Raw genomic sequence first — 27,244 nt, 5'->3', positions numbered from 1 at the left:
ATATGACACTGTCTTTAATTCACTTCTTACTACCCTCAAGAGAAATATTCATCCCAATTTCTACCAACACTTTCCGCTGACACACATCTTTCCCTTATGATAGAAGCTGAAAAGGAGAAAGTGTTCCAACTGGCTGTAGAGTTACAATCCAAGTTTAAGAGAGACACTCTTAATTTACTAGATGTATTAAACTCTGCAGGTTCCTTCTCCAAAGATGCAGGATTTCTTCTACTCCTTAATGTTTACTTTTTGCTCTTTCATGGGGATTTAGACAAAATACAATCAGCTGAAGCCCCAGAACCCCTGGACTGTCAGGTTTTCTGCTAAAATTGGCAGCTACAAGCACAGTCAGGACTGCAGCAGCTGGAGAACAAGCCCTTTGAAGTGAACATAGCTTAGATTGAAACAGCTATGAAGAAAGGAAACAGCAGAGGATACTTTTTATTTTTTAAAGCTTTTACTCACAAAAATTCACCCACTACTATGTGGATAGAAAGAAAACCTTTTGGTTAATTAGTAGTTGTTCGCCGTAGGAGTCTCAGCCCAAGCCACAGGGAACTTCAAAGGCCTAACTCGTCAAATGTCACGGCTTGTGCTCAACATGAAACTGCCAGTTCTGATCTGGTTGCACAGCTATAGCTCATGCTGAGCTTGGGAGCGGATCCGCATTAGGAAGTAATTGCTAAGCAATTGTGTAACAAAAGAACAAACTTCTTTCCAAAAGATTTGGCAAAGTCACAGCAGTGGGTTAGATGAAAATTTGAACAGTCTGCCAGTAGTATGATCCCAATACGTGTTCGTGCCTCATGCAAGAGCATCTTCTTTACCCATTATCTGTGTAATCAGTGGTTTACCTCTTTTGTTAATTTGTTTTTTTAATGCCCTTATCTGCACATATGACACTTGCAACTTTAAAACAAACAAATCAGATCTAACGTGGACTACTTAAGACTGCATCAAGCTGAGGTCTGTATTTCATTTTCTAGATATGCTCCGTAACACAAATATTCTGTAGCATTCTACTGCCACCAACATGTAAAAGGAAAAGGAAAAAGGTATCAAGCTAACACTGAGGGACGAATAAAACAAAGAGGAAATGATTCATAAAGGAATGAAGCCAAGAGACTATATCAAATATTAAAACCAATAAAACCTCTGCAAATTATCTTTTAGGGGAAAAGAAGTAACTGGAATGCAATACAGAAAAAAGGAAAAGACTTAAGATTCTCTACGATTTTGTCAGAACAAAAAAGATCTGCACATTCAGTAACCAATGTGATACATCAGAATTTGTATTACTGGTATATATTTATGATCTATCAGATACTTCCCAGTAAATACTTCTTGCAAACCTTTAAGGGGCACAAGTTCAATTCTACATGACTTTTTTTCCTCTTCACAAAAGCTTTTAAAACAATATTAGGCATGAACAAGATTACTCATGACTATTTTGGAAGGATTATTCATTTTTAATAAGCTTGGTTTAGGTCTCTCCCAATGATACCAAAAAGAATAAACCAGGCTGTGTTAGCCCCATCTTTTACAGAAGAGTGCAATCTCGGGTGTCAACAGCCGTCACATTCCCAGAAGGTACAGAATGGTTTAACTAACACTAACAAGTTTAAGGATATGCACTCACATTCTTTCATTCAAGGGTCATTCTTATATTAATTTAGGACAATCTGGGTAGTATATATTCAAAGATCACATAATTTGTGAAGTGTTCTGGCTTCTTAACACTCTCAGAAATAGATGCGTGTAACAATCAATTATAATATTCTTAAAATAAAACCAGAGTAACTAGTTCTTGCAGAGTAGACCCTCCAAAACTGCATTTTTAAAAAGCGTTAATATTTTTAATTAGTGAATTCTCTTCAAGCTAGAATTCTTAATTTGTTGCAGCGAAACAGATCTCTGTCATAGCAAGAAGTACTGACCTCAGAATTCTGTTCAAGGAATTTATTAAGTACTCCACATCACTATCTATGCAGATATACTACAATTTTCCAGCACTTTTCGACAAAGTCCATACTTTCTTCTCCATTAAAAACACACTCTCTATAAACTCTTCCAAAGTGGTAACAAGAAACTGAGAACTGAAGCACAGTTTTGGAAAATGGTATCTGAATATAGGGCAATGAATAACTTACTGTTTTACATAAGACCACTTAAAAATGGCCATTCACGTTACAGAAGTGAGGCAGTATTCCGTAAGCTGCTGCTGTGTGCTTCCATTCCTGGGCATACATGTTCTCAAAGACTCTTTCAAGCTAAAGGAGAACTATTTAGTTAATTAAACAGCATGTTCCCATCCCTTCTAATTTCACAGATTTAAATTAACCAGAATTGCCATGATAATGTAATACAGCTTTCATTTAATATCAGAACATTTTACAAGGATAATATTCCTCTCTGTGCATGAGTGCCCGTTTCTCAACATTGCGTCCATGTGTCCAATTCAGTAGTGTGTCAGATAAAAAAAAAAAAAAGCTGAAAATCCCAACCAGTCATTTTCTGTTTCAGAACAGTAACGTTGTCCAAAACCTATTTCTCCTTTTAATTGTCCATAAATTCTAAACCCACATAGGTAAGTTTTCATCATGGTTTTTGACTGGCAAAATGTCTGTTATTTGTCAAAAGCTTTTTTTGTTCTTCGGAGAGAAAACAAATTTAGTGTCACTAAACACTATTCTAAACTAAGAAGTCACAAATTTAGCCTAAGATATATATGGTTAGTACTAATACACATGATACAGTATGAAAATAAAATATGAAACACACTAAATCGTGTAGAGAATTTTAAATATGAGGAACAGAGTTACTGTTATCTTTAGAATAGAATAGACTATTTCAGTCGTAAGGGACCTACAACGATCATCTAGTCCAACTCCCTGACCAATTCAGGGCTGACAAAAAGTCAAAGCACGTTGTCCAAATGCATCTTAAACACTGGCAGGCGTGGGGCATCGACCACCTCTCTAGGAAGTTCGTTCCAGTGTTCGACCACCCTCTCGGCAGAAATGCTTCCTAATGTCCAGTCTAAATCTCCCCTGACTAGTTTAAAATTAATAAAACTGCTATCCACTAACTTGTTCTTTGATTTGAGCAACAGTAAACAACAAAGTAGACAATAGTTTACGGGTTGAAAAATATTTCATCCCTTGTATAGCAGACTATTTCAATCCTTCTTTTTTTTCTCCTCCTAGAGGACAGTATCATGAAACATAAAAGATGCAATAAGAATGGAAGTATAATTCTAAATAAACTCTACAGTACAAGCACATCTTCCTTTACATGTTCCCAATAGGTGGCAACAGAATACCAAAAATACAAAGTAGTTTGTAATTCTTTCTTCACCCACAAAGTAACGGAAGCCCCATTACAACTTCTATCCATGAATCTGCACCAGCAATTTTATTCAGATGAATCGTTGCATCTCAGCAACAGAAATTCTCAGGACAGTTAATGTCAAAAGCCAGAGAATTCACAGGATAGAAACAAAGCATTTACTAAAAAGCTAGTTGTTATGAAACAACTAACTGATTGCATATACTCAGAGCTTATCTGAGGGAGTAAACTATTATAAGCAGGAATTTACAGCAACAAAATGTTTCTGCACATTAAAGAAGAAATGTTAAGGAAGAAAGAGAATTTTAGACTAATTTTTTCATTGTTGACATCCACACCCTGGTGTTTAGCAGTATTTATTTACAAGACTGAATAAAGGGGTGAGCTTTTTTATACAAAGTTTTCAGCTGACAAACCCCAACTTTATCAGTAGTAGCAGACCCATACAAAGTCCCTGATTCTTTGTAAGAAATGACAGGAAATCAGAGTTCTTCTTTCCTTGACAGTTACACAATTAATTTGTTTCTCTGGCACAGAGCTATACAAATCAAGTCTAAATAATGACTACTTACTTGCTTTCAAAACCAGCTAAGTCACGGTCCAAAGAAATCGTCTCTGTCGTAATTTCCACCTTTCTCACACTGCCGAAGAAGTCTGTTATCAGAACACTTTGCGGGTCTCGCTGAAAGAGATCAGTTCGGTGCCCTGGCGTGGAAACGCACAAACTTTTTGGACAGACCTGAAACTGGAAACCAAGATGGACAATCATAACCTGTTCCTCATTCATCAATGGTCTCTACACATATCTTCCAAAATGGAATCGCTATAAAAAGAAAGATAAATGCCACACATAACTTGCATTAATTTCAGTACAAGCTCCACAGCTGAAAAAAAAAAAGATAGAACAAAAATGTTAAAAGGCATAAACATCTTGATTATGCATTTCAGAAAACCTTTATCCTCACAACTATGCCGTTTTGAGTTTAGAAATGCTTCTGTGAAAGCCAACCATCAATTACATCTAATTGATTAAATGCACAAACGTATTTCTGAATATAGATGCAGCAATGCCGCTATAACCTTCCAAAAAGCACAAGTGGGTATAAATTCCTCTCATTTACCAAAGGAAGGCAGTGGATAAGGAATTGGCTGGATGGTCACATTCAAAGAATTACGGTCAACAGCTCGATGTCCAAGTGGACACCAGTGACGAGTGGCATTATTCAGGGGTTGGTATTGGGATTCGGTCCTGTTTAACATCTTTGTCAGTGACATGGACAGTGGGATTGAGTGCGCCCTCACCAAGTTTGCCGACGACACCAAGCTGTGTGGTGTGGTCGACACGCTGGAGGGAAGGGATGCCATCCAGAGGGACCTTGACGGGCTTGAGAGCTGGGCCTGTGCAAACCGCATGAAGTTCAACAAGGCCAAGTGCAAGGTCCTGCATGTGGGTCAGGGCAATCCCAAGCACAAACATAGGCTGGGTGGGGAATGAATTGAGAGCAGCCCTGAGGAGAAGGACTTGGGGGTGATGGTTGACGAGAAGCTCAACATGAGCCAGCAGTGTGCGCTTGCAGAAGGCCAACCGTATCCTGGGCTGCACCAAAAGCAGCGTGGCCAGCAGGTCGAGGGAGGTGATTCTGCCCCTCTACTCCACTCTCGTGAGACCCCACCTAGAGTACTGTGTCCAGCTCTTGGGTCCCCAACATAAGAAGGACATGGACCTGTTGAAGTGAGTCCAGAGGAGGGCCACGAAGATGATCAGAGGGCTGGAGCACCTCTCCTATGATGACAGGCTGAGACAGTTGGCGTTGTTCAGCCTGGAGACTAGAAGGCTCCGGGGAGACCTTCTAGCAGCCTTCCAGTACCTGAAGGGGGCCTACAGGAAAGCTGGAAAGGGATTTTTTACAAGGACATGTAGTGACAGGACAAAGGGGAAAAGTTTTAAACTGAATGAGAGTAGATTTAGATTAGGTATTAGGAAGAAATTCTATACTGTGAGGGTGGTGAGACACTGGAACAGGTTGCCCCAAGAAGTTGTGGCTGCCCCCTCCCTGTCAGTGTTCAAGGCCAAGTTGGATGGGGCTCTAAGCAACCTGGGTCTAGTGGAAGGTGTCCCTGCCCATGGCAGCGGGGGTGGAACTAGATGATCTTTAAGGTCCCTTCCAACTGAAACCATTCTATGATTCTATGAATACAGCATTAGGCTGCTGGTCCAGGGAGACTTCAGCTCACTTTTACCTTTACTTTAACCGAAGCTTATAAGCACACATATCCACTGAGCTCTTTCCCAGTGCCCCTGTTGGCAGAGTATCAGACAGCTGCTAAAGAAATATATGGGCAGATGAAATCTTTCTGTTATCCTCCCTGTGAAGTGAAAATGAACTAGACTTATCAGCATCATGCTTCCCATACAAAGCCACTTGTCAATGCACACAAACCCTCTTAAGTTTCAGTTTCACCAAAATGCAATCAATTTTCTTCAACTCTGCTCCAACTAAGGGCACAAACACAAAAACTAAGTCTCTGAAGTAAGCTATAAAAGCTAAGTATTTGTTTTAATCCTGCTATTTGATGCATAAATCTATGCTTCAGTTATGCCATTGTCACTCTTCCAAGCTCTCAAGAGAGTGCAAATGTCCCAAAACAACTGCATCAGTACTGAAAGTGGGAAATTGATACTGCACCCAAGTGTTTCTAACCTGTCTCACAACAATTTACTACCATAAGATGCTCAGATGAAACTTGAACAAAAATGGGCAACAGCACTGAGAAGAAGACTTCACTATTAAAGATCTACCTATCCAGTGCCAGTGTGAGAAAAGATTTCAAAGCAATTACATCACAGCAGACTAACACTAATAACCGAGGTCTTCTGACAAAAGAAGGCAAAGGCTAGCTAAGTGAAACACATTTGTTCATCAGTTGATTTTTCCAAATTTCTAAAATAAGATGCTATTCAAATAAACCTCAACAATTCCCACAAATGGGAACTTTGTTGACTTTTCTTAACATTTTTAGCTATTTTATGACAAATGATATCTCATTTAGAAATGTAGTTGAATCTTATTTTAAAAGTTAAAATCTGTGACATTTCAATTTAGTCTTTACTTTTTTGGAACTGTGATCAAACCCAAAGTCAGTCATTTGCACAGCTTTATGCCATCCCTTAGCAACACAGATGGAGCAGGTGGGGAGTAGGTGGAGTGGATTATGAAAAAAGATGTCTCATTCTTTGCAGGAATGTAATATCCAAACCTTAGGTGGATGTGAAGAGAAGCTGTTTTAAGAGCGGTTGGAAAAAAGTAAAGAGGTGACATGACAGACGCGGTGTAACACACACACAGTACTTCTAAAAGAGTAGATATTTGACATATCAGAATATTAGACAACTAAGCATTAGCTAATAATCTTAAAGCTAGTTAGAGAGCCACTTAATGTTGTCCTGAGTTTGGAAAGTGTCAATTTTAAAAAATCAGACTTGGATAAGCAGTATATCTTAATTCGTAAACCAGCACAACACTAACAGTGCTTTCCAGTGCCGAAGTATCCCCTGTAACTGTTGGCAAACAAATAGGTTTATATCCTTACCACGAACTAACCATATGTCATTCTGAAACTCTTAGATGAAGGCCTGAAAAGCACTGACTCGAAATCAAGAGGTCGTTTTTGCTGAAATACGTGCGTATTGTGACTCAGTACCTGATTATCACAAATCACAATATATTTGGGTCCATTCTCTTCCCTTCCCAGAGCAACAATAAGGAGATAGACGTATGATAAGTTGACTTACATGACGTAAGGAATTTACCAGTATGGGATAACTTCCCACAGCTCTTCCTGAGTATTTGGCATACAAGCAAAACCAAAAATGCAAGGGAGAATGTTTAGATATCTTCTCCAAAGAGCTCGAAAGATAAACTACTTGGCAAGCTAACAAGTTTTCTATACTTTTCACAACTGGATGAATATCTAGCTGGCTAGACCAGTTATACAACTTCCCAGATGGTGTCTTTAAACAGTAGAAACCACTGTTCATTTATGACCTTTTTTTTAAATATCAATTCGTTTTCTGGTTCACAGAATAGAGTTCTGAAGTGCTGTTTGAATGAACTGGCTAGAAGAAGATACTTAATCAATAAAAAACTTATGTAGTCGTCTTTTTATTTTAAAGTTACCTCTATCCCATGATCAGAAGGTATTAAATTACAGGACAGAATTTCATTCCCATGGTAGTAAAAGAATCTTGAATCTTAGTCACTGAATCAATTCTGTGTCAACATAAAATCTGTCAAGTGTGGGCTGTTTACAGTGAATTCTACTATACATCTAGCAGCCAGGCTAACACCATCCTCTGTAGACAGAGGGTGGCATAAAACTTTTGAGCAGCTGCTCCTTTTACAGAAATGAATCAAAGACAATGTGTTCTGTAAGTGGTGGCTCTTAGATCACTGACACAGCATGTCAGGATTTACAGCTACAAGGCACCAAAGCATAATGTATTACTACAATGAAACTAATATTGGAACAGGTATAAAGGGTTAATAGAGTAAATAAAATATGGTTACTTTTTATGTCATCTCACCAGTGTATATATACACCAGCCTCTATAACTGTTATAGAGGCATTTTCATAAATTCTGTCACAGGTTCTCTGGTTGTGGTAGTTTTTTTTCCTCCTCCCTCATACATGAAAGCTACAATATTTACCTAAGGTATAATTAACTACAAACACTGATGGATTTGGACATATTTTGCTCTGGAATCTAAGCAGATATACAGAGAATTTAGTCTCTGTAGGCATTTGTGAATGCACAGTTAGAATTTTAACTGTTTAATCACCTTTGCAGAACAATATAAATGGTTGCCTTTCCAACATCTGCAAAGTGTCTGCTATCCATTAACCTGATTTTAGAAGCTTCCTACTATCATTTTTCAAGTGCAAATACTTCATTCTTTTGAAATGAATATTTAATTAATACTTTATTCATTTTTCAATGAATAAAAATCTGGCTAATTTTGGTTATTTTTTCTGTAGCCAGCAAACCACTTTCACACTGAGGACAATCCTTAAGGTGTTACACTACGACTACATTTAATAATAGAAAAAAGACCCTCCTCCTAAAGCTGCTTCCATAAGAAACAGCAGGAGAACAAAAAGCATTTGGAGAACCCTATGGACAAAATAAATTAGTTCTGAGACTGTTAAAAGTCATTAGCATATTCATGAATGTTGAGTTTTCTACTTACTAGGTCATTCATATTTGTCTGACTGGCTGGATGAACTTCTTCCAAGAACTCTAGCACATAGAACGTGTATCTGTCCATAAGATGAACGCCAATCCCAAGATCAGGTTGATGCTTAAAAACAACACACAGCAGTTATTGGGCATTTGCAGGAGAGAACACAGTATTAGGAGAGGGAACAGAAGTAATAGCATGTTACAAAAGTTAGGCATAATTTTTTTTGCTCTTAGGCAAATTACGCAAAGAAAATGACTAGCGCTAGAGAAACACATTGTTGACAAGCTGAATAATACAGTTTATCTTCATTTTGCTAGACTATATCCTGGTAATCCATGCTTGCCAAAAAGCAGGGAACTCCTTCTCCTTAATGGTCCAGTACAGATTTGTGGGCTGCCCCGAGCTTCTTAGGACTTGGAAAACAGGGCTGGGAGAGACTGCTTATCTTACAACACTGTGCAGGTTCAGGTAATCCTGACCAGCTGGTTTTGGTCTGGCTAGGATCAATCCCCTATCACTCCTTCTGTAATTCAGCTGGCATATAATTACAGCAGATGAAAGGTAGTGGGTATTTTTTTTGTATATCAAGTGTAAGAAGTCCTAGATGGAATATTCTCCACACCTCAGTAGTCTTCCCATAAAATTTCTTCCTATCCTAGGCAATGCATAAATTGGCCAGCAAGCACAGAAATCCATCATTAGCCTGGTTCTTTGGGACAGCGCACAAAGACAAGCAGGAAAATACACTTACAACGTTTATCAAAACCCCGCTTTGTAACTAAACACTTTACACATTCAACAATTAGAAGGGAAATTTTTAGTTAAAAGTCAATAGGACCTGTGCTTTTAAATCTAGCATTCTGAAAATTGTCTTCAGGATTGCAAAAATCTACTTACTGATAAAGAATCTTCTCCAACTTGGCTGCTAGCCAAGGCCATTATATTAGGTGAATAAAATCGTTCATACATGGATGCTCCTTGACAAGTGTCAATAATAAACAACAATTCATTGTACCTGAAAGAAATAAAACAGTCTCCTTACCCATATCTCTTCAAATTGAAACAACATATACCTATTTTGCTTTTTAGTTACCAGGACAGCTGCTAGGAACCTAAGGAACAGAAGACTTCACACTGATTGACTGTAAGATGCGAGTTTAGTCAAAGCAATACATTTGAGCAGCTGTAACTGCAGGAAGCTGAAAACAAAAATTAAAACTCTTCTTTCTGAATGCAAACTTTCATGAAATTTTATGGACAACAGATGTGCTGAAGTTAAGTGAATTATCACTGCTGAAGGTAACCAAGGTCTACCGATAAGACTTCAGACACGTTCATGAAATACACTATTTAACCTCTAAATAATGCTTTTTTCTTACCTTCTTTTCTGCCACATTTGTTCAAAGGCATCAGCAAGTTCTACATTTGTGATTTCTTCAGAATCTTGAAATTTTAGGAAACCATTTCCACCATGGCCTGACAGAAAAAAATCAGAAGTTAGGTAACTATGTAGATTAAAGGAAGGTATTCAGCCTGGTTGACCATTTTTCTAAAAAAAGGCAAACACAATTCTCTTTTCACCAGACTCCAGCAAAAGAAAATATTAGTACAGTCAAAACTGTACACATACATCATTTAAACTGGAAACAATACTTGCTAACTACTGCCTTACACTTTTTTTCTTAATTAGTATGACATGCTAAAAAAAGAACAAAAATCCTTTTGTTGATCCTTTTGTTTGTTTGGACTCCTGATGGGATTTTGTGCTTTCAAACAGGCCCATCTAACTGAACAACAAACATCAATAAATTGTATACAGAAACCTGTAATTACCTGTCATATATATCAGAATATTGCTTCTGTCATCAGAAAGAAGACGTTTAGATCGTGGTGTGCTTGGTGGGATTCTTCCTGTTAATATGCGCAAGAAATTTTCGACAGTAACCTATGAATAGAAGCATAAAGTAGTTTTCTAAAGAGAAAAATATTGATTAACAACTCTAGGCTCGGTTACATAAATTAAATAATGGAACACTAAAATATGCAGTATATCTAACCAAACGTAATATTGCACAGTATAAACTGCATAAACAGACATTTTCTGTTTAAGGTTTTACTGCAGGTCACAGTCACATGGTACCTTTTACTTTATCCCACTAACATCAGCCTGTTGCTTTATTATATCCAATAAGTCTACTACCATTATAATTTCTAAGTACATTTTCATTGACTTGAAAACCTGCCAGCGTATAGCTTTATTCTGCCAAAGCTGCTCATGTACTCACAAAATGCTCCAACATTAGTGTGTTACCATGGAAAAATAAAAGTTTAAATTCCCTCTGCAACTCAGGAAAGGAAAAACAAGATCAATCGCAGTTACTAAGTCTTTGAGTGATCAGGTAAGACCCATCTGGATAGTGACTGTAAAACATCCTATAAAACACCACTTCCTCTACATGCAGATGTACACAGCTCAAATGCTAGCAATAAATCCATACTCAGGAAAAAAACTGATAAAAGGAACATGTCTCTATTTCAGTATTGTATCTTCACTTCTTTATACAAAGCTTCAGAGAAATAAAACATCTACTAAAGACTTAAATATGTTCCCATAAACCTTTAGTAATGATGATATAGCACTATTAAATTATGCAACTGATGTCCAGTTTAAGATCAACTGGTAAAGACACTGTCTGTCTGAAGGAATATTACACAAAAATGAAAAGGTGATAGAATACAGATTTCTATATAGTAATTGTTTTACAGTAATGATTAGGTTATGGCTTCTGTTTTATTTTGATAAAAGCCATATGCTTAAAATTAGAAATTTAAGTAGGTCTCCCTAATAAACACAAGTTTCACAGGGGTGTTTAAGTGTTTGTAAGATGAGACACTGATCAGTCATTTCCAAAGAAGAGAAATTTCAGTAATATGTGTGTATTCCTAACACATACAAGGAGTTCCATATATTCTTTTAACTGTGGAGATTCCATTATTTAAAAGAGCCAATACACGTTTCTAGTATAATAAATTTCAAATACAAAACCAACTATCAAAGGAGGGAAGGGTGTGTGTTTTAAATCTGTAAGTTGACGATAAAAGCCCATCCCCAAACCAGTAAAGTGAATAGAAAGACTCCCACAGACTTCACAGATGTTGTATAAATCTTTAAACCAATGCTAAAAACAAAGATCCAATTATTTAATTAAAGCGTAGTCACCTCATAGCTTCTGTAATCCACTTCCACATCATCTCCATAGACATTTAGCTCCATGTTTTTATGACTAAACACAGTAGCTGGTTTGGGATTTCTGGGATTACATGCCATATCATCTGCTAGCATCAGGACAATGTGACTATGGAAAATAAGACAAAAACATTTCAGCCATTCTACTTTCACATAACAGTCAAACGGAAATTACACCACCACTGTCCCATGATTACAACAATAGCTTACAACATTAAGAAGATTCCTGGAATTGTAAGTGAAACTTTGCTTAGTTATAACCCTATTTCCTTATGTACATCCTCACTATCATAAAGATACCACATATGGAAATGCAGCTAGCTGATATTTATCTACAGGACTAAGTTGGGCCAAAAGATGAGCACAAGGGTAGTTGACATTAGCAACTTTATGATACGGACTTGCCTGGACCTACGCTGGCAGAATTCTTTATAAAAAATCTGGAGATTTTTATAGGGCACTAAATGATTTCATGCAGCTCCACGGAAGAAATCCCAGCTTGTTTGTACCCTCTCAGACAGATCAATTAAAAACATGACAATTTTTAATTAAATTTGAGGAGCTCCTGAACATTTCTCAAATCGTTATACTACATCTGATGCCCTATTGTATGATTATCTATGTTAATGGAATTTTCCTTGAAGAACACAAGTGGGCTGACACCAGACATTTTGTCTTCTTCATAGTACCAAGAAAAAAAACAACCCAGCATTTCACAGAACCAAGAAAAAAACCCCAGCACATTATAAAGCTGTTCCAAATTGCATGCAGCCAAAGATCTACATTTCACCTGGCAAGGTCAGGTTTGGGTCAATATATGAAATAACAAGTAGCCACTGGAGACTGTTAGCACTAGGAACAATGCGCCAGAGATGTCTGTAACAAGGTGAAGCCAGTGCTTTCTGTGGATAACCCTGTCTTGGATATAGTTTCTCCTAGACTGTGACCTTTGTGTTCTCCAAACAATGTTTACAAACAGAAAGCTCTGTATCCTGCAAAGAATGCTGCTAATTCTGACTCTCCGGGACAGGATTATAAATTAAACTGTCTCCTGCCATTTAAGCACCATTCCTGCGCTTATCGTTGTGCGCCTACATGTCTGCATGAGCACTTTAAGAGTGAAGTTATTCTTTATTAAGTGCTGATACACGCCACACTGCACCAAAAAAAAAAAGAGAAATTCTGTCCAAAATAACATAAGCATAAATCCTCAAAAACAATCAAAGTAAATTATTTCAATGGGAATAAAATACTGGCATAAATATGAACTGCAATGACAGAAGTCAGAGGAGGACAACTACAGAAGAGAAATAAAGATTTTTTTTCTCCACACATGAACAGCAGTACAAAACTATTTTTATAAAAGAGTATCATTAAAAGGAAATTAGTTGGAAGCAAGTGTTGAATACACGCCTCACAGATTTACTGAGACAGTCAGGTGTACACCCATTTTTTGTATTACACTCAGAAGAGAATATTCCAGACTAAGCCATCACTAGGCCTACAGTTTAGCACTGTATTTTTGCTAGGAATATGTCTATTAACAAAAAAAGAATTAATAATCACACGTAGTAGTAGCACAGACAGGTGAACACAAACATTCAAAGTTTGTATACTGTATGGCATTCTTAAAAGCATATGAAATATCCCACGGTTAAACAGAACCACTGTGTACAAGTGGTTCATATATGCAGCAAAACAATCTAGGTGTTAACTTGCAGTTTAACTCTTAAAGTAATCTAACCATATATTATATTAATGCTATTTTCATGATGTAAACCTCATACTGCGTAACGATTCCAGGAATCAAAAAGAATTTCTGGATTCATTCTGGCTTTATTTTAGTAAAACTTTTCTTTTATGAATTGGAGCATTGTGCCCACATGTCAACAAACCAGAGCAACTTACACTTATAAAACCACAAATCATTTTCCTAATGAGTTCTGTTGTTGGATGACAAATCCATTTAAAATACCAAATTGACACAGTTCCATTCAAAATGAGGCTATGCACAAACCCCTCCAAAAAAAAAAAACCCTAAGAATCACAATAAATGTTTATTTTTAAGATGTGATTTGGGTTTTTTTTTTTTAGTGTTATCAATATTTTGAATTAAGTTTTGCAGCAAAGAAAGAAAAACAGGTAGAGGAAGAAGTTTGTCTAAGGGAGAAACCCACTCAAATCCATGTAAAAATTGGTGCAAATGGGAAAAAAACAGGCGTGCTCTCTCTCTAGGTCTTCTCCAATGTCTTATTCTTGACCTTAGTCTAAAGCATTGCTGGCTTTTTGAGATTAACTTCCAGATCCTTGGGTATGGATAAGAGACAGATCAGGCTACTGAACAACAGAAATCTCCAGTCATGCTGTAGTTTTTGCAGTATTTCTAAAACTGCCACTTATTTTGACCTTAATGGTGAAGATGGATTGATGCAGAGAAGATGAAAGTTCTCACGTAAGGGTAGAACTAGTGAAAGAATTTCTAACGTAGTGCCTAGGGCACATATGCTTCAAAGACTATACAGGAAAGAAGACAGATGCTTCTGAACGAGATGTGCAAAAAAAATGCCACATTTCTGTGGCTTTTCAGCCCATAGTGCTTAGGTAGTACATCCCCTTGGATTTACAGCCCTCAAAAGCTTCCAAAAATTAGGTTTCAACATCCCCTCTTTCAAAAACTGAGAAGTCACTCTTTTTTTTTTAAATAAACATGGGAAACGGGATGATACTGCCACTGCATTCACAGTTGAGTGGAAGCTAAGCGGGGACTCCAGATACTACAGTTCTGGACTTGGACGAAAAAATGCCATACAAATTTAATTCAGCAGAATATGCATTTTGCAATGATGGAGTGGGCCGTACCTCTTCAGGCAGACATGCTGGAGAAAACACCAGTCGTCTAAACTAACATTAAAAACCAGGACCACCAGGATTTTCATAGGAGCCTATGGATACATATAGCCTATTATTCAACGGATGTTGGTGCCTAAAATTCGCTTCCACAGTTCTGATACAAGTAAACTGCATTCCAGAACAGCTGGATGGAACTGTGCCAACACCCCCAGAACTTCCAGTAGAAACACAACTAAAAGACACTTCAGAACAGTTTGTTCACCTTCCTAATCCTGTTGTCAAAGAAGGGATACTACTTTAACCATTGTGCTGTCGCTAAAGAAGCACAATTTGATGGACAAAGCTTCTGGTTTCTCTTCAAACATCACGCAAAATGGATTTTTCAAGGCTACTTTCAATATGTAGGAGCTGCTTTGTTCAGAGCCTTTAGTTTAGAGACCCTCAGTGTAGTTGCACATGTGGAAGTCTTACATTTTAGTACAGCTAGCGTTGCGAACATCTCCACACTGAAAGGAAAGTACAGCAGAAGCCATCTCTCAGAGCACTATTGTCATTGCTGAATGCATTTATCAATTTTCACATTATGCTTCCACCAGTTTATTAAGTGGTACATTTTAGTACTCAGGCAGTTCCTTATGTTCTCAATTCAATCATCCATTCCAACTGGAAGTTTTATATAATAACTTGTTACTTTTCCTTTTGAACAACACTGCTGCGCTTTTCAATACACTGATGTGATCACATCCTTCCTTTTTACTTTTATCCAGTTAAACTGGGAACACAAATGTATTTTTATACTGCTTCAGACAACAAGCGAACTTTAATAGCACATTTGTAAGGAATTGTATTCACCAAGATTCACTCACCTATCAGGAATGCCCAGCCTCTTGACACTTCTGTATACTGAAAGAGTATTTGCTACGTGACGATAATTAAACCAGAATCGAGACGTACACACCTTGAATTTTTAAGGGGAAAAAAAAAAAGCATATTAAATAGCGTAAAAGATACAAACTGACCTGGCATATTGCATTAGAAGACCGTGATCACAGGAGAATCAACAAACTAGTAACAAATCAGAACAAACACAGCAACACCAAGAAACTCATGATATAAGCTATATAAATCTTTGTTGTACCAAAGCAACAAATGCTGAAAACAAAAGTTTTTTAAAAAAAAAAAGTTCTTAACATATTGACTCATGAAAAAATCGTCATAAAACCCAACTAAGTATAGAAAGTGGCACTTCAGGGAATAATTCAACAATAGTAGGTGGATAAGCTAAATTTTTTTTCATTTGCTTTCTTCATATCAAATGGAAGAAAAATCAAAGTAAGAATTCTCATCTCAATAGCAAACCCATTCTGGGAGCATCCTTGCACAAAGGAGTAAGTGAATTCATGCAGAAGCCACACATAGGGGAAAATACACTGAGGACGTTTGCATTCAAGGAGTCAAATATAATAAAGTAACAGCTAAGTGAGCTCTAACAGAAATCTGAACACAAATTCTCAAAAATCTCAAAGGAGTTCAGGTTCTACTGTTCTAACAGGCAAAGGGCTGGGGATCAGCCATTCCTGTACTTCAACTATTCCTAGGTCAGATATTATTTAATCTGTCCTCAGAAACCTCAAACCAATGAGATTTCAAAAACCTCCAGAGGCGATCTGCTGTAGTGCCTTACTAGCCTTATCATTGGTCTTGCGTTTAACTTCAGTTCACTGCTTTTTGACTGTTCCACACCAAGCACAGCAATTCTGCTTTGGAGACAAATTTCCTTCGCTTTTACAAGTCTTTCAAACAGACAAAGGAAGCAGCATTGTAGAAGAGGTGACTTTAAAACCACAAAACCAGAGAAGAAGGAACAAGCATTTAAGACAGTATTATAATTTTTCAGCTTTAAAAGCACAGCTCTAATTTAAATAGAAACATCTTTATGTTACACTATGTGACATCTTTTTCTCTAGCCTTTTCATAAAAAGAAATGAGTAGTAGCTTAAATAATAATAGAAATTCAGCCTGAAAAGACCCCCTTGTGTTTCAATCATCCTGTCAGTTAGGAATTTCAACAAAGCCCATGGGAATCAGTCCATGAGAACATCTGCCTTCCAGTGAGATTTAAAGCTCTGAAAACTAACTGTGGCCAATCTAGCTGTGACATTTCACGACATTATCATCTGCCCCTTTCCTCCATTACTTCCCTTACAACACGGTGGAAAAACGTGTCTATGCTCTAAATGTAGCTATTTACACTGCAGCATATTAATTCAAACGACTGATGAGGTGGGACTGCAGTACGATCCTAGCCTTGAAGCGCCTGATAGCAGTAAAACCCTCCCTATTTTACTGCTTAAAAAATTAGTAGCAATTGTTATAAAGCTTAATCATGAACTACTGAAAAAACATAACCAGCAAAGAATCTGTTGAGGACAGAAAGTATAGCTCCTTGGACCTAATTCTCCACGTTCTTTGTGTGTTTTTACGGGTACTAATAAAAGGACCTATTTGTTAACAGTATTACGGTAGTACTTGATGTTTTAATAGTTTCAAGTTTGCACATTGTAGAATATAGAAATTACTCCTTATAATTCAATTAATTACTGTTAACTTTCCTTTTATATTGCTCAATTTTAGTATCTGGAAAACAAACAGCTGCTACTGAGTAATTACACTAGTGTTCTGAAACAAATTAGTCATTAAGACCTGAATTGTGATTAAGAAACAATCGTGTAGAATGATTCAAAGCTAATAAAAGATTCATGGCAAAGAAAAAAAAAACTAGGATAAGAACAGTTGATCTAAACATTATGTTGCCTGAATTTATTTTATTCTAAGCCTGTTAACACAAGTTAACAAGTTGAGTAAGAACAAAAATCAGAAATAAATTGTATATTTCTGATCAAAGAGATATACTTCTCTTATATCAGAATTACACTTTTGTTCAATATGCATTATGGTACTTTAATTGTTTTAATGCTATCCGAACTTTTGTTTTATGAATCCTGCCATGTAGCTAGATGTTTTGAGTACTTGAAGTGCAGTCATACTGAAAAGATAGTTTTATTATAGTGTAATAAATTTGCAGGCACAATTTCAAATTTATTCATTTCCAAGTATTTATCTTTCCATTTCTTTCAAATGAACAGAATTCTTTAATGACTGTTGCAATTACGGCTCCTGATGAAAAACTGTCAACTTTACTGGGAGAAGACAACCTGGACCACACTTACCAAAACTGCCCAGTTATTTGTATGTCCACTTCTAAAGAACTGTTCTGCTTGATCCTGAAAGATGGAGAAAATAATAGATTTTTTTTTTCAGAAATAAGAAAGAAATGACCACTCCTATTTTTGTTGTTTCCACAAAACAGTGTTCAATGCATATGTTTACCACACCTTAACACTGAATAAACCTTACAAAAGCTTCAAAAGAGGTATTTTTTCTTATTCCATTTTGCACATTTCATGCAAGCTAATTGCTTCAAATGTTTCCATGAAACTTGCTAAATAACAAAGGAGAAAGAACTATTAGTCACTTTCAGCTTAGTTAAAACAAAAAGCCCACACATCTCTATTCCAAAGGACACTCCAAGAACAAAATAAAATGATTATTGACCTACAGTTTCTTCCTTAATGAGAAAAGGGGCTTGGATTAATTTCTATTTTTATTGTTCTTCTCATCTTTTCAAAGGCAGGTAAGTGAATCTGCAATTTTAACCATTTTAAATCCAAGGTGGTTACATTTATTTTTCAAAATCAGGAGCTATGACTGCAACAACCTTCTCTATAATGTGTTATCCACAGCTCCCAGCGTGTTTTGCAGAGGAGAGGACTGTTTTTCTTTAATAGATAGCATAAATCAGGACACAGAAAGGGGATATGACTTCCCAGAGGTAAGGGAATGAGCCTGTCACAGGACAAAACCCTGACTTGCTGATTCTTAATCAGTCTCTGTTAGCTCTCTGAGGGGTACTGGGCTGACGCCTACGGGCTCACATAAAACACACAGTAACAGAAAAAGTGTTTGTTAAAATACACATAAAGCACACTCTACTTAAAGCAGAAAACAATCTGCAGTATAATTAGTAATCCAAAGACTCTAAAAATATTTCTATTGGCTACTTTTTGTCCTATTTGTAATTTATTTCAAGTATAACAATTTGTTAATAACGCAGAACTCAAACGCAAACAACACTCCAGATGTAGTGTGGGCACTGCGCAAAAAAAGAGTAATTACTGAAAGATGAAATTACTCCCACTTGAAAAAAAAACATTCGCTCTTTCTGAGTGTGAAATGCCTCACACCTGTGAGAGGGGCACACGGCAACCAAGGCCAGGTGAGCCCGGGCAGCCGACACCTCACCCTGCTTTTTAACTGAAGAAGAAGATCTATAGACACACATAACTTTGCCAGCAAACGTCCGGAAAAGCAACATAAACAGCGACTACCGAAAGTTACATCGCACAGCCGTACGTCTGCAACCGCGTTTCAGAAACCTGCCAACGTATTAAAAGACAGGTTTGGGCTTTTTTTAACTTTAAGCAGTTTAAACAAGTTAGATGTGTCTAGCAAGCCCCGTTGTTTCTGGGACACACCGCAGCACAGCTTACAAACACTGAAACCCCCGGGCCGGGGGGGGCGGCCGCCAGCAACCCCCCGCGGTACGCCCACGGGGCTGGACGGGGCGGGGCCAGGGGAGGGCCCAGGGCCCGCCCGGGGCAGGGAGCGCGGCGCAGGGCACCGGCCGCTCCTCCGCTCGGGGGACCGGCTCACGGCTGGCGGCCGCCGATGCCGGCACGACCCCTCCTAGAGCGCCTCGGGGCAGCCTCACCGGCGCGGCCCCCAGAGCGGCGGCGGGCGCGGGCTCTGCCTGTGGAGGGGAGGAGATGGGGGGAACCAGCAGCACAGAGCCTGCGGCGCGGCCCAGCGCCGGCCACCCCTTCTCCCTGCCAGCCGCTCCCACCAGCCTTCGTACCTGGACGCCGCTGGCGAGCGCTGCGCCGCAGCACCCAAGGAACAGGGCTGCGGCGGCGCGGAACCAGCAGCCGCCCGGCACCGCGGCCGCCATCTTGTCGCGCCTCTTTCGCAAGGCTCCGGCCGCAGCAACTGCCGGAAGGGGGGAAGCGGCCTCTGCGCATGCTCCGCGCCGCCGCCTCAGGGCGGGATGGGGAGCGGGCGCTTGCTGTCTGTGCACCGTCTCCGCCCCGTCCCGTTCCCCGCCGGCGCTTGGGGGCGGCTGTTCAGCAGGAATGGTGCCCCCGCTCTGCGTCATGCCGGGCGCTTAGTCACATATCAGAGCTTCCCCGGCCTGGCCAGCACCTGGGGATCTCGCTTTGAGTTCGGTTTTTACAGAGCGGAGGCAGTAATGGTAGCAGATGGCACCATTGCCTTGAGCGTCCGCGTTCGCTGTGGCACTGTTGTGAGGTGTAACGCAGCCCTACCCTGACCTCGTCCGTCCCTTGGACAGGCCTGGCTGTCGGCAGAAAGCTCTGGCCTCACATCTTGCTTCTGGCTTGGGAGGCTCCTGGGGATGCAAGAAGAGCCATTTCTCTCAGCCTTCTACCAAAAATACACTCCAATCACTGGGCTTTGTTGAAGTCACCACAAGGGCAGGGCGGGGGCATGCCAACCTGTGGGCCAAGGGTGGCCTCAGGCCTTGGTGGCTGCAGGGCAGAGGTGCCTTGGAGGGTGAAGGGGAGAGCTGGGGAGAGGGACCACCTTTGGTGGGGAGAAGGGGGGGATCTGAAAGTAGATCTTTTGTCAAGATGCCTTGCTATAGCCTCGCCTTTGGTGCATACATCCCTCGGAGCTGATGAATCACCAGTTTTTTATTTCAGTCTATTGAACCACTTGGTATGATTCTTTCATTTCCACTAACTCATCCTGTCACCACCTTTGTTCAATTGCCTGATGCCTTCCATTAGTGAAGATTCAGAATCTGCCCTGAACCATGGAAGCTATTTCCTGCTCTGTGTACTTGTCAGCAGTAATGGTTTTCTCAGACAGAAGCATATTTCCATGTATTGATGTTGGAATTTCAATAACATCACGTTTGCTGTTTGAAAGCATCACTGGTTTCCTTGATAAAAACAATCACTTGTGATTAGATCACCTTTTCTTTTTGTGCCTAAAGCTAATGAACTTACTCCCTTTTGAAGACTATAGCAACCAGCTGCTGTCGTGCCTGAACACCTCTCCTGTGTGAGCCTTTTATGAACCTACTGAGAGTGCTATAAGCATATGTCCCTTGGTGGCTGCTTGTAAGCTGTGCTATTTATCTTCTTGCTCCAGAAAACGAAATGAACTTAAGACTAGGACCAAGCCTAAGCTTTTTCCTTGCCCTTTCAAATGCTTCCACTTAGGTCTCCAATCATTCTCGGATGCATTCAAGTTGTGTCAGTAATTCTGAAGGATAGGCAGCTATCTTCCAGAGCATGTACTCATGTAGTTTTACAAACTGGTGAGTTGATTGCATGCGCTTTAACTTGGATAGCTCCTCATTACTTTGCAGCTCCCATGTGGAGTTGGTCAGATAACAGGAGGTCTCAACCTTTGACTGAACTTTCTGTTAAGCTTAGTTCTTTGCCCTTTGCATTTATTACAAATATTCATCCTTTGGTATCATGCGTTTTGGTCAACAGCTTTTCCCATAGAAATAATGTCATCAGCTGTATCCTGATGATGCATCTTTGAACCAGGCGTAAGTCCTGATGTTTGTACCAAATGAAAAGTTAGGTCAAATGTTACCAAAAGGTAACTTCAGCTTACCCAGAAATGTTCCTGACATGAGAAGTAATGAACATCTTTTCTGTGAATAAAACTTTAAAAAATCCTAGTCACTTAAAAACTCATGAACCTTCTGAAATGTGTATCACAAGTGACCTTAATTTTGTCATTCTCTGGAATACTTGACTTTGTAGTTTTAATAACATTCTTTTAAGGTCACTGTGTATGATTTGCTACATAAGAAAAAAAGGAAATGGAAAAACCCCAAATTTCTGTCATGTAGCATTGGAATCATGTAAACATAAGTTATCACCTCTGGACTCTACAAGCAAACATCTGCTACTTGTGCTGAGCTATTAAGAACTGTAGCAAATTATCCTTACATGAAAGTTCACTTATAGGGGATGAGACATTTAAAATACTAGGTTTCAGCAATAGTCAGAGTAGTTTAAGCACACTTGTCCAGTCAATACTGTTGCTATCTCTCATGGGTTATATGTAGTTGGTTCTGCAATCTAGAGGAAGGTTTAGCTGGCTCTTGATGTAAAAACAGAGCTGCAAACTCATCAGTCTTGGGTCACGTGCTGCCTGCTGCAGCGTGTGAGCAATGTTCGGATCAACTACAGTCTCACTGCAGGTGTTATTCTTTGTAGGTGCTCAGGTCAGGTTGCTGCCATCTGAGGGGAGAGAGAGCACTGAGTTAGAGCAAACTCAGTTTCACAAGCTCACTGGAATATTCCAAAAGAATGGCCATTATTCCCTCTGATTTATATGCCATCTAATACAGTGCATAGTTCATTTTTTTAGATCTGTCTCTGGTTTGCCTTCTAGATTCTCTTAGCCTGCTTGAGTGTATGTTGTAATAGATCTATTTCTTCTACTTCTGGCTTTTATTTCTTTATAGTCTCAGTCTTTCATGGGCTTTAGTATTCATCAGACACACATGAGTGTGCCAGTGCTTCAGGCATTATTCCTGGAGGTGGTATCATTTCTTTTTTCCCCATTAAGATAGTACCAAAAGCTTTGCCTTTGTTTTTTTTCATCTTTATTCCCTTAGGCAGCTCTCAATATAGACTTGCTGTTTGCTTCCATGCCTGTACAGGATTTATTTGTCTAGAAATTAAGCTCTATGCTGCCTGCTTCTGTTTCTTCATTCTGCTTTGTTTTCATGCTAATCACAGTATTTTTCATGCTCTTGAGTCTCTTTAGCTTGACCTTTGCCACAATGTTTCTTGTACCTCCTGCTGAGTAATTAGGAAGGACACCAAATGTGTAATTAAAACAACTGTTTAAAAAGCTACTGTAACTGCAGCTGTTATTCACATTAGTGCTCTTCTTGGTGCTCTTCCAGATTCTTTCCTCCTCCAGCAGGTTGCTCAGGCCCTAATCCTCTAATCTATACCCTCTGGATATTGCCCTCTAAGAGCCATCTGTCAGCTTGCTCCTGTCCAGCATGGAGCAAACAAACCTAGCCTTCCTCTGAGGAGAGGCAGCAATCCCAGGTGTAACCCCATAAGCTCCTAAAACAGGGATTTGTGCCTACTGGAGTTTAGCTGACACTTTTTGACCACAACCTTTTTTTTTTCTATGCCAAAAATACCAATTATCTTTAACTGTGTTTGTATTAACCTTTATTGCCTATATGTATCATAGTGTATCTCTTCCTTCTTCTATACTCTTGATCCTTGTTCTGTGTTTCTTTTCCCATTTTTATCAGACTTGCATGTACTGCCTGATAATTTTCTGCTGTACAAGATAAAGAAATATGTCTTTGGCTGTATTTATTATGCTTCAAAAGGAAAAATGAAAAGCAACTCTTGCAATGAAGTACGTCAACAAGACTGATTTTTAAGGAATCATCAATAATAGCTCAACTGTTATTATCTCACAAAAAATGCAAATTTATTACTTTCTTCATTTTGACTGTCAATACAATGCATTAAAAAATCAGAAAACTCCCATTTTTATATTGCTTGAGGTTTTTGTGCCGATCAAACAAGTCTGCTACGGTTTGGTATCTGAGATGATAAAATGGCTATCTGCAAATATGGAACCTAAATGAAACAACAGTAATCAAATCAATGATTGATCTTATTCATCTGGGTTTTTTCCATTTCTGTTAGTGGAGGACTGGCTTGACTACAGAATGTTTGTACTTTAAAAAGATTTACAATAGTAACATAATACTGTTAAGAAATATGCAAAAAGAATATGGTGAGAGTAATAGATACAGAACTTCCAAAGGAAAGTAACTTGAAAGAAGTCTTGCTTCTAATATTATCAAGCTGAAACAATTGTACTGAACTGTGTTTATCAATAGATTCTTTTTGAACACTGGTTAAACACATTAGAACATACACTTTTGTTCATCCATAGCATCAAGTTGCTTACCTCTACATTGGAATCAAACTAGACAATATTTTTTACTGTTATTTACAAAGCGAGATTATAGACATCATTTTGTGCAGTGCCTTTTGAGGTCAGAATAGAACACAGGCAAAAACCTTGAAACCTACAATGAAATTCAGTTGACATTTGTTCTTAATGAATTAACCATTTACCTTGTCATCAGTTCTGTCATTAATGATGCAAATATCACCAGGCATGGAGTTTCCATAATGTTGAATTGTGTAATAACCCAGTATTTCCTTTTCAGAAGACATGAGGTTACAAACTGTTCCAACAGCTTATCCTGTTGGTAAAATAAGTAAAATGTGAGAAAACAAAATATGAAAAAACAGTGACAACTTGTTTACATAGTTTGTTAGGTATAATGGCAGTCATGAAATCTGAATGCACATCACATTTGGTCTCAGTGCATCAGTATTCTTCTCAATAGAAAACATGCTGAAAACTTTTGTCAAAACACTCTCATTTATTTATTAAAATATGTGAAAAATACAGCAGTAAAAAAAGAAATTTATCTTTTTAAATTTACCCTCTCCATTGTATTCTTCCATTAATATTTCAAAAGGGTTCATTCTCAAATAGAAAATTCATGGGCTTCTTAATTAGGAACAAGGTAAGAATCTTAATTAAATTGCCCTAAATAAATCTAAGTTTATAACCATAGCTTTACTCTTGATTTCAAGCAGTGGATATAACACATCATGTCTTAGAATCATTAAGAAGTCATCATTTTTATTCAACTACTAGTTCTGACATCTCTGTGATAAATCTGTCACGTATCCCAAGCACACCAAGTATCTGAATGTCGCAGGAAAGTCCTCCCTGTAGTGAATGAGCTGAAGTGGTCTCAGCTCTGCTGGTTAAATTAACTCAAGTAAAGGGCCGCGTTGCTGATGGACTCATTTTAGCTCCCAAACCATTACTTAAAGCTATTGTGTATATTCTTAGACTACTCTACAGCCTGCAATCTAAATATATCCTTCTGTCTTCCAAGTGATTTTCTTCATTCGCAAGCAAGGGTTTTTTTACTCCACTGAGGACTACTCATCAGCTATATGAGAAAACAAACACAAAAGTTTTGAAAAGTAAAAGCTGAATGCACATCAGCTTTACCTGAAAAAATATTAGATTTAATATTATGAAAATGGTATTAAAGTAATGTATACAGTGAGCACTGAGTCAACTTTAAAAAAGGTTACTCACGCACCAAGTACAATAACATTGATTAACATTAAATATTTGAATAGTAACTAAAACTGAATCCAGTAAATTGCTAGGTTATGTAGATCACTGTGTGAGGAGAGCTGAAATGTTATTAGAACTGATTAGTGGAAGATTGCACTCGAGACACAAAATTTAAGAGAAATCCAAAAATAGGCCATTAAGAAATTTAAAGAAATGTTCTCAACGGAAGGAATAATTTAATTTTTAAAAACGTAAATATGTGTGATTATTTTTGTTTTTCCAGGAGTCATGGGGTAGAGGAGATCAAAACAGCCCCAGACATTTTTAGACAAAAGCTCACTTGTGCTTTTTAGAGTAGCTGCTAGGCTGTGAACAAAAGTGGCAGTGGATCAGCAAACCTTAATAATTTCCCTGACTACTCAAACTGTGTAAAGCAGAGCATTTGGTTCCCCCTTTAGTTTCATTTAGCAGGATACCGTAAGAGCTGCTACAGATCAGGTGGAAAGTACTCATCCTGAACTAAGCATGGAGGATCCTTCAATATACTATCAGTTCTAACTGCATGCTCTTTGAAATTAAAAGTACCTGTTTCTTTGAGCATATTTACGGGAAGCTGTTCCCAAGTAGAAATGCTAGAATGACTTCATAAATTGAAATCATAATGCTTGGGAGCCAGATTTCACTATGATTTATGAAAATGCAGCTTGTTGAGGTTTCCTTCTGTGCAGGAGGTCAGTAAACAGCCTTTTCACCGCGACTGTGCTGCCACTCAGTGCAAGGTGGGATTTTAGTTAAAAAATCGAATGGGCTGTTACTAAGCAGAAAGTCTGGATGAAACCAAATAACACATTCAGCAAGAAAGTAAACTGGTGACTAGGCAATCCCCCAAATTCTTTCTTAAAAGCCAAATTGTGCAGCCTAAGTTGATCAGGATATTGTGCCAGCTGAAGAGAACTGCCTACACGAGAACTCATTCAGTTATGAAATCTATGCAAGTTTTTCTATATTGTTCTGCAACTCTCCCATGAATAAAAAAATCCAAACACTTTCTTTTTACCTGTCTTTATCTTCATGTTAAGGAGTGTATCCTGATGAGATTTTTGTTAACTGAAAGAAACCATCAAGAAAAAGTCCTAGTGATAACAGGAATTATCAATAAATGAATATGTGCCTGTTGTTTCTGTGTATCTGTCCTGCTCTATGACGTGAACTAATTGTTTTAGCTGCTAAATATATATTACATGAAAATATAATACATACAACACTACAGCGTTCAGTGTTAATGTCATGTCATCTCGAAACCAGGAGACTTCAAACCCTATTTAAAAATTTTGGGTGTTGCTACTATATATTCATTTTTGCTCTTTCATCTGATTCTGTTTGCCTACATATTTCCACAAGATAAGGAAAACAATTTCAATTTTTTTGGTTGTTGTATATTATCATGTTATGAGAAGCATTTTTAATACAGATTCTCTTCCATGGATGGATTTTTATCACAAGATTCTAATAGAGTATTTAAAATTAAGGAGGCAGAACATATTTGCCTGCCTTATGTCCTAATCTAAGAACCAAAACAGTATAAACCATCTTTTCCACTTCCTTCAGTAATTCTATATCTAGTCATGATGATCTAAAATCGCCATATTGGTTTTCAAATCCTTTTGTGAAAGAAATTCATCCATTAGGCTATTTATCTGCTCAGAATTCTAGAAACCAAATCTATTTTCTCTCTCAGAGGAGATCTTCATAGGTTCAAAAATGAAAAAATTTGTTTTGGAAAGAGAGTATGTCTGTGTGTGTATTAGTAATATTGAATGGTAAAATCAGTCTTTTTCCCAGAAATCGCGCATAACGCTGTTTCCATAATAGAAGTTAGCTGGGAAAGCTTTACAGTCTACCTCTACAAGTCAAGATTCTCTTTTCCCTAACACAGAGGCTGAGGGAATAAAAAGTTTCAGCAGAAAGACAGCAAAATGCAGTAGAATATCATTAATTGTCAATCAACTTATGCAGAACAATAAAATGTCAGCTACACTACAGGGTAATTTCAAAATTCTGTCCAAAACTGATGTGGAGGTGATCTAGCTGCATAATGTAGAGAAAGAAATAATTTAAGAGATCTTTGAATATTCAAATCTTTTCCAAATAGTACCAACTCAGCTATAAGCCAGCAGCAAAAGAAACAGTAAAGGCTATAGCAAAATACCTGAACCTGATCCATTTGTTATACAGC

The 27,244-nt window shown here is 38.2% G+C and overlaps 1 protein-coding gene across 2 annotated transcripts in view; it reads right to left on the bottom strand.

The window, feature by feature from the left end:
• The window catches only part of PIGK (phosphatidylinositol glycan anchor biosynthesis class K), a 72,360-nt gene extending 52,581 nt beyond the window's left edge, over window positions 1–19,779 (bottom strand). For both annotated transcript variants that reach the window (XM_068406666.1, XM_068406667.1), the window contains exons 1-9: window positions 19,664–19,779; window positions 17,919–17,972; window positions 15,555–15,646; window positions 11,812–11,947; window positions 10,425–10,536; window positions 9,971–10,067; window positions 9,489–9,606; window positions 8,598–8,708; window positions 3,921–4,093 (exon numbers count right to left, since the gene is read on the bottom strand). In XM_068406666.1, coding sequence (XP_068262767.1) covers window positions 3,921–4,093; window positions 8,598–8,708; window positions 9,489–9,606; window positions 9,971–10,067; window positions 10,425–10,536; window positions 11,812–11,947; window positions 15,555–15,646; window positions 17,919–17,972; window positions 19,664–19,756 — 986 coding nt within the window. In that variant the 5' untranslated portion in view covers window positions 19,757–19,779. The remainder of the gene's footprint in view (window positions 1–3,920; window positions 4,094–8,597; window positions 8,709–9,488; window positions 9,607–9,970; window positions 10,068–10,424; window positions 10,537–11,811; window positions 11,948–15,554; window positions 15,647–17,918; window positions 17,973–19,663) is intronic.
• Between the last annotated feature and the right edge of the window lie 7,465 nt (window positions 19,780–27,244).

Source organism: Nyctibius grandis, chromosome 8 (assembly GCF_013368605.1).
Source record: "Nyctibius grandis isolate bNycGra1 chromosome 8, bNycGra1.pri, whole genome shotgun sequence".
In the NCBI taxonomy this organism is placed as follows: domain Eukaryota; kingdom Metazoa; phylum Chordata; class Aves; order Nyctibiiformes; family Nyctibiidae; genus Nyctibius; species Nyctibius grandis.
Note: the sequence above shows the minus strand (reverse complement) of the source record. Positions and strands in the feature narration are given on the sequence as shown.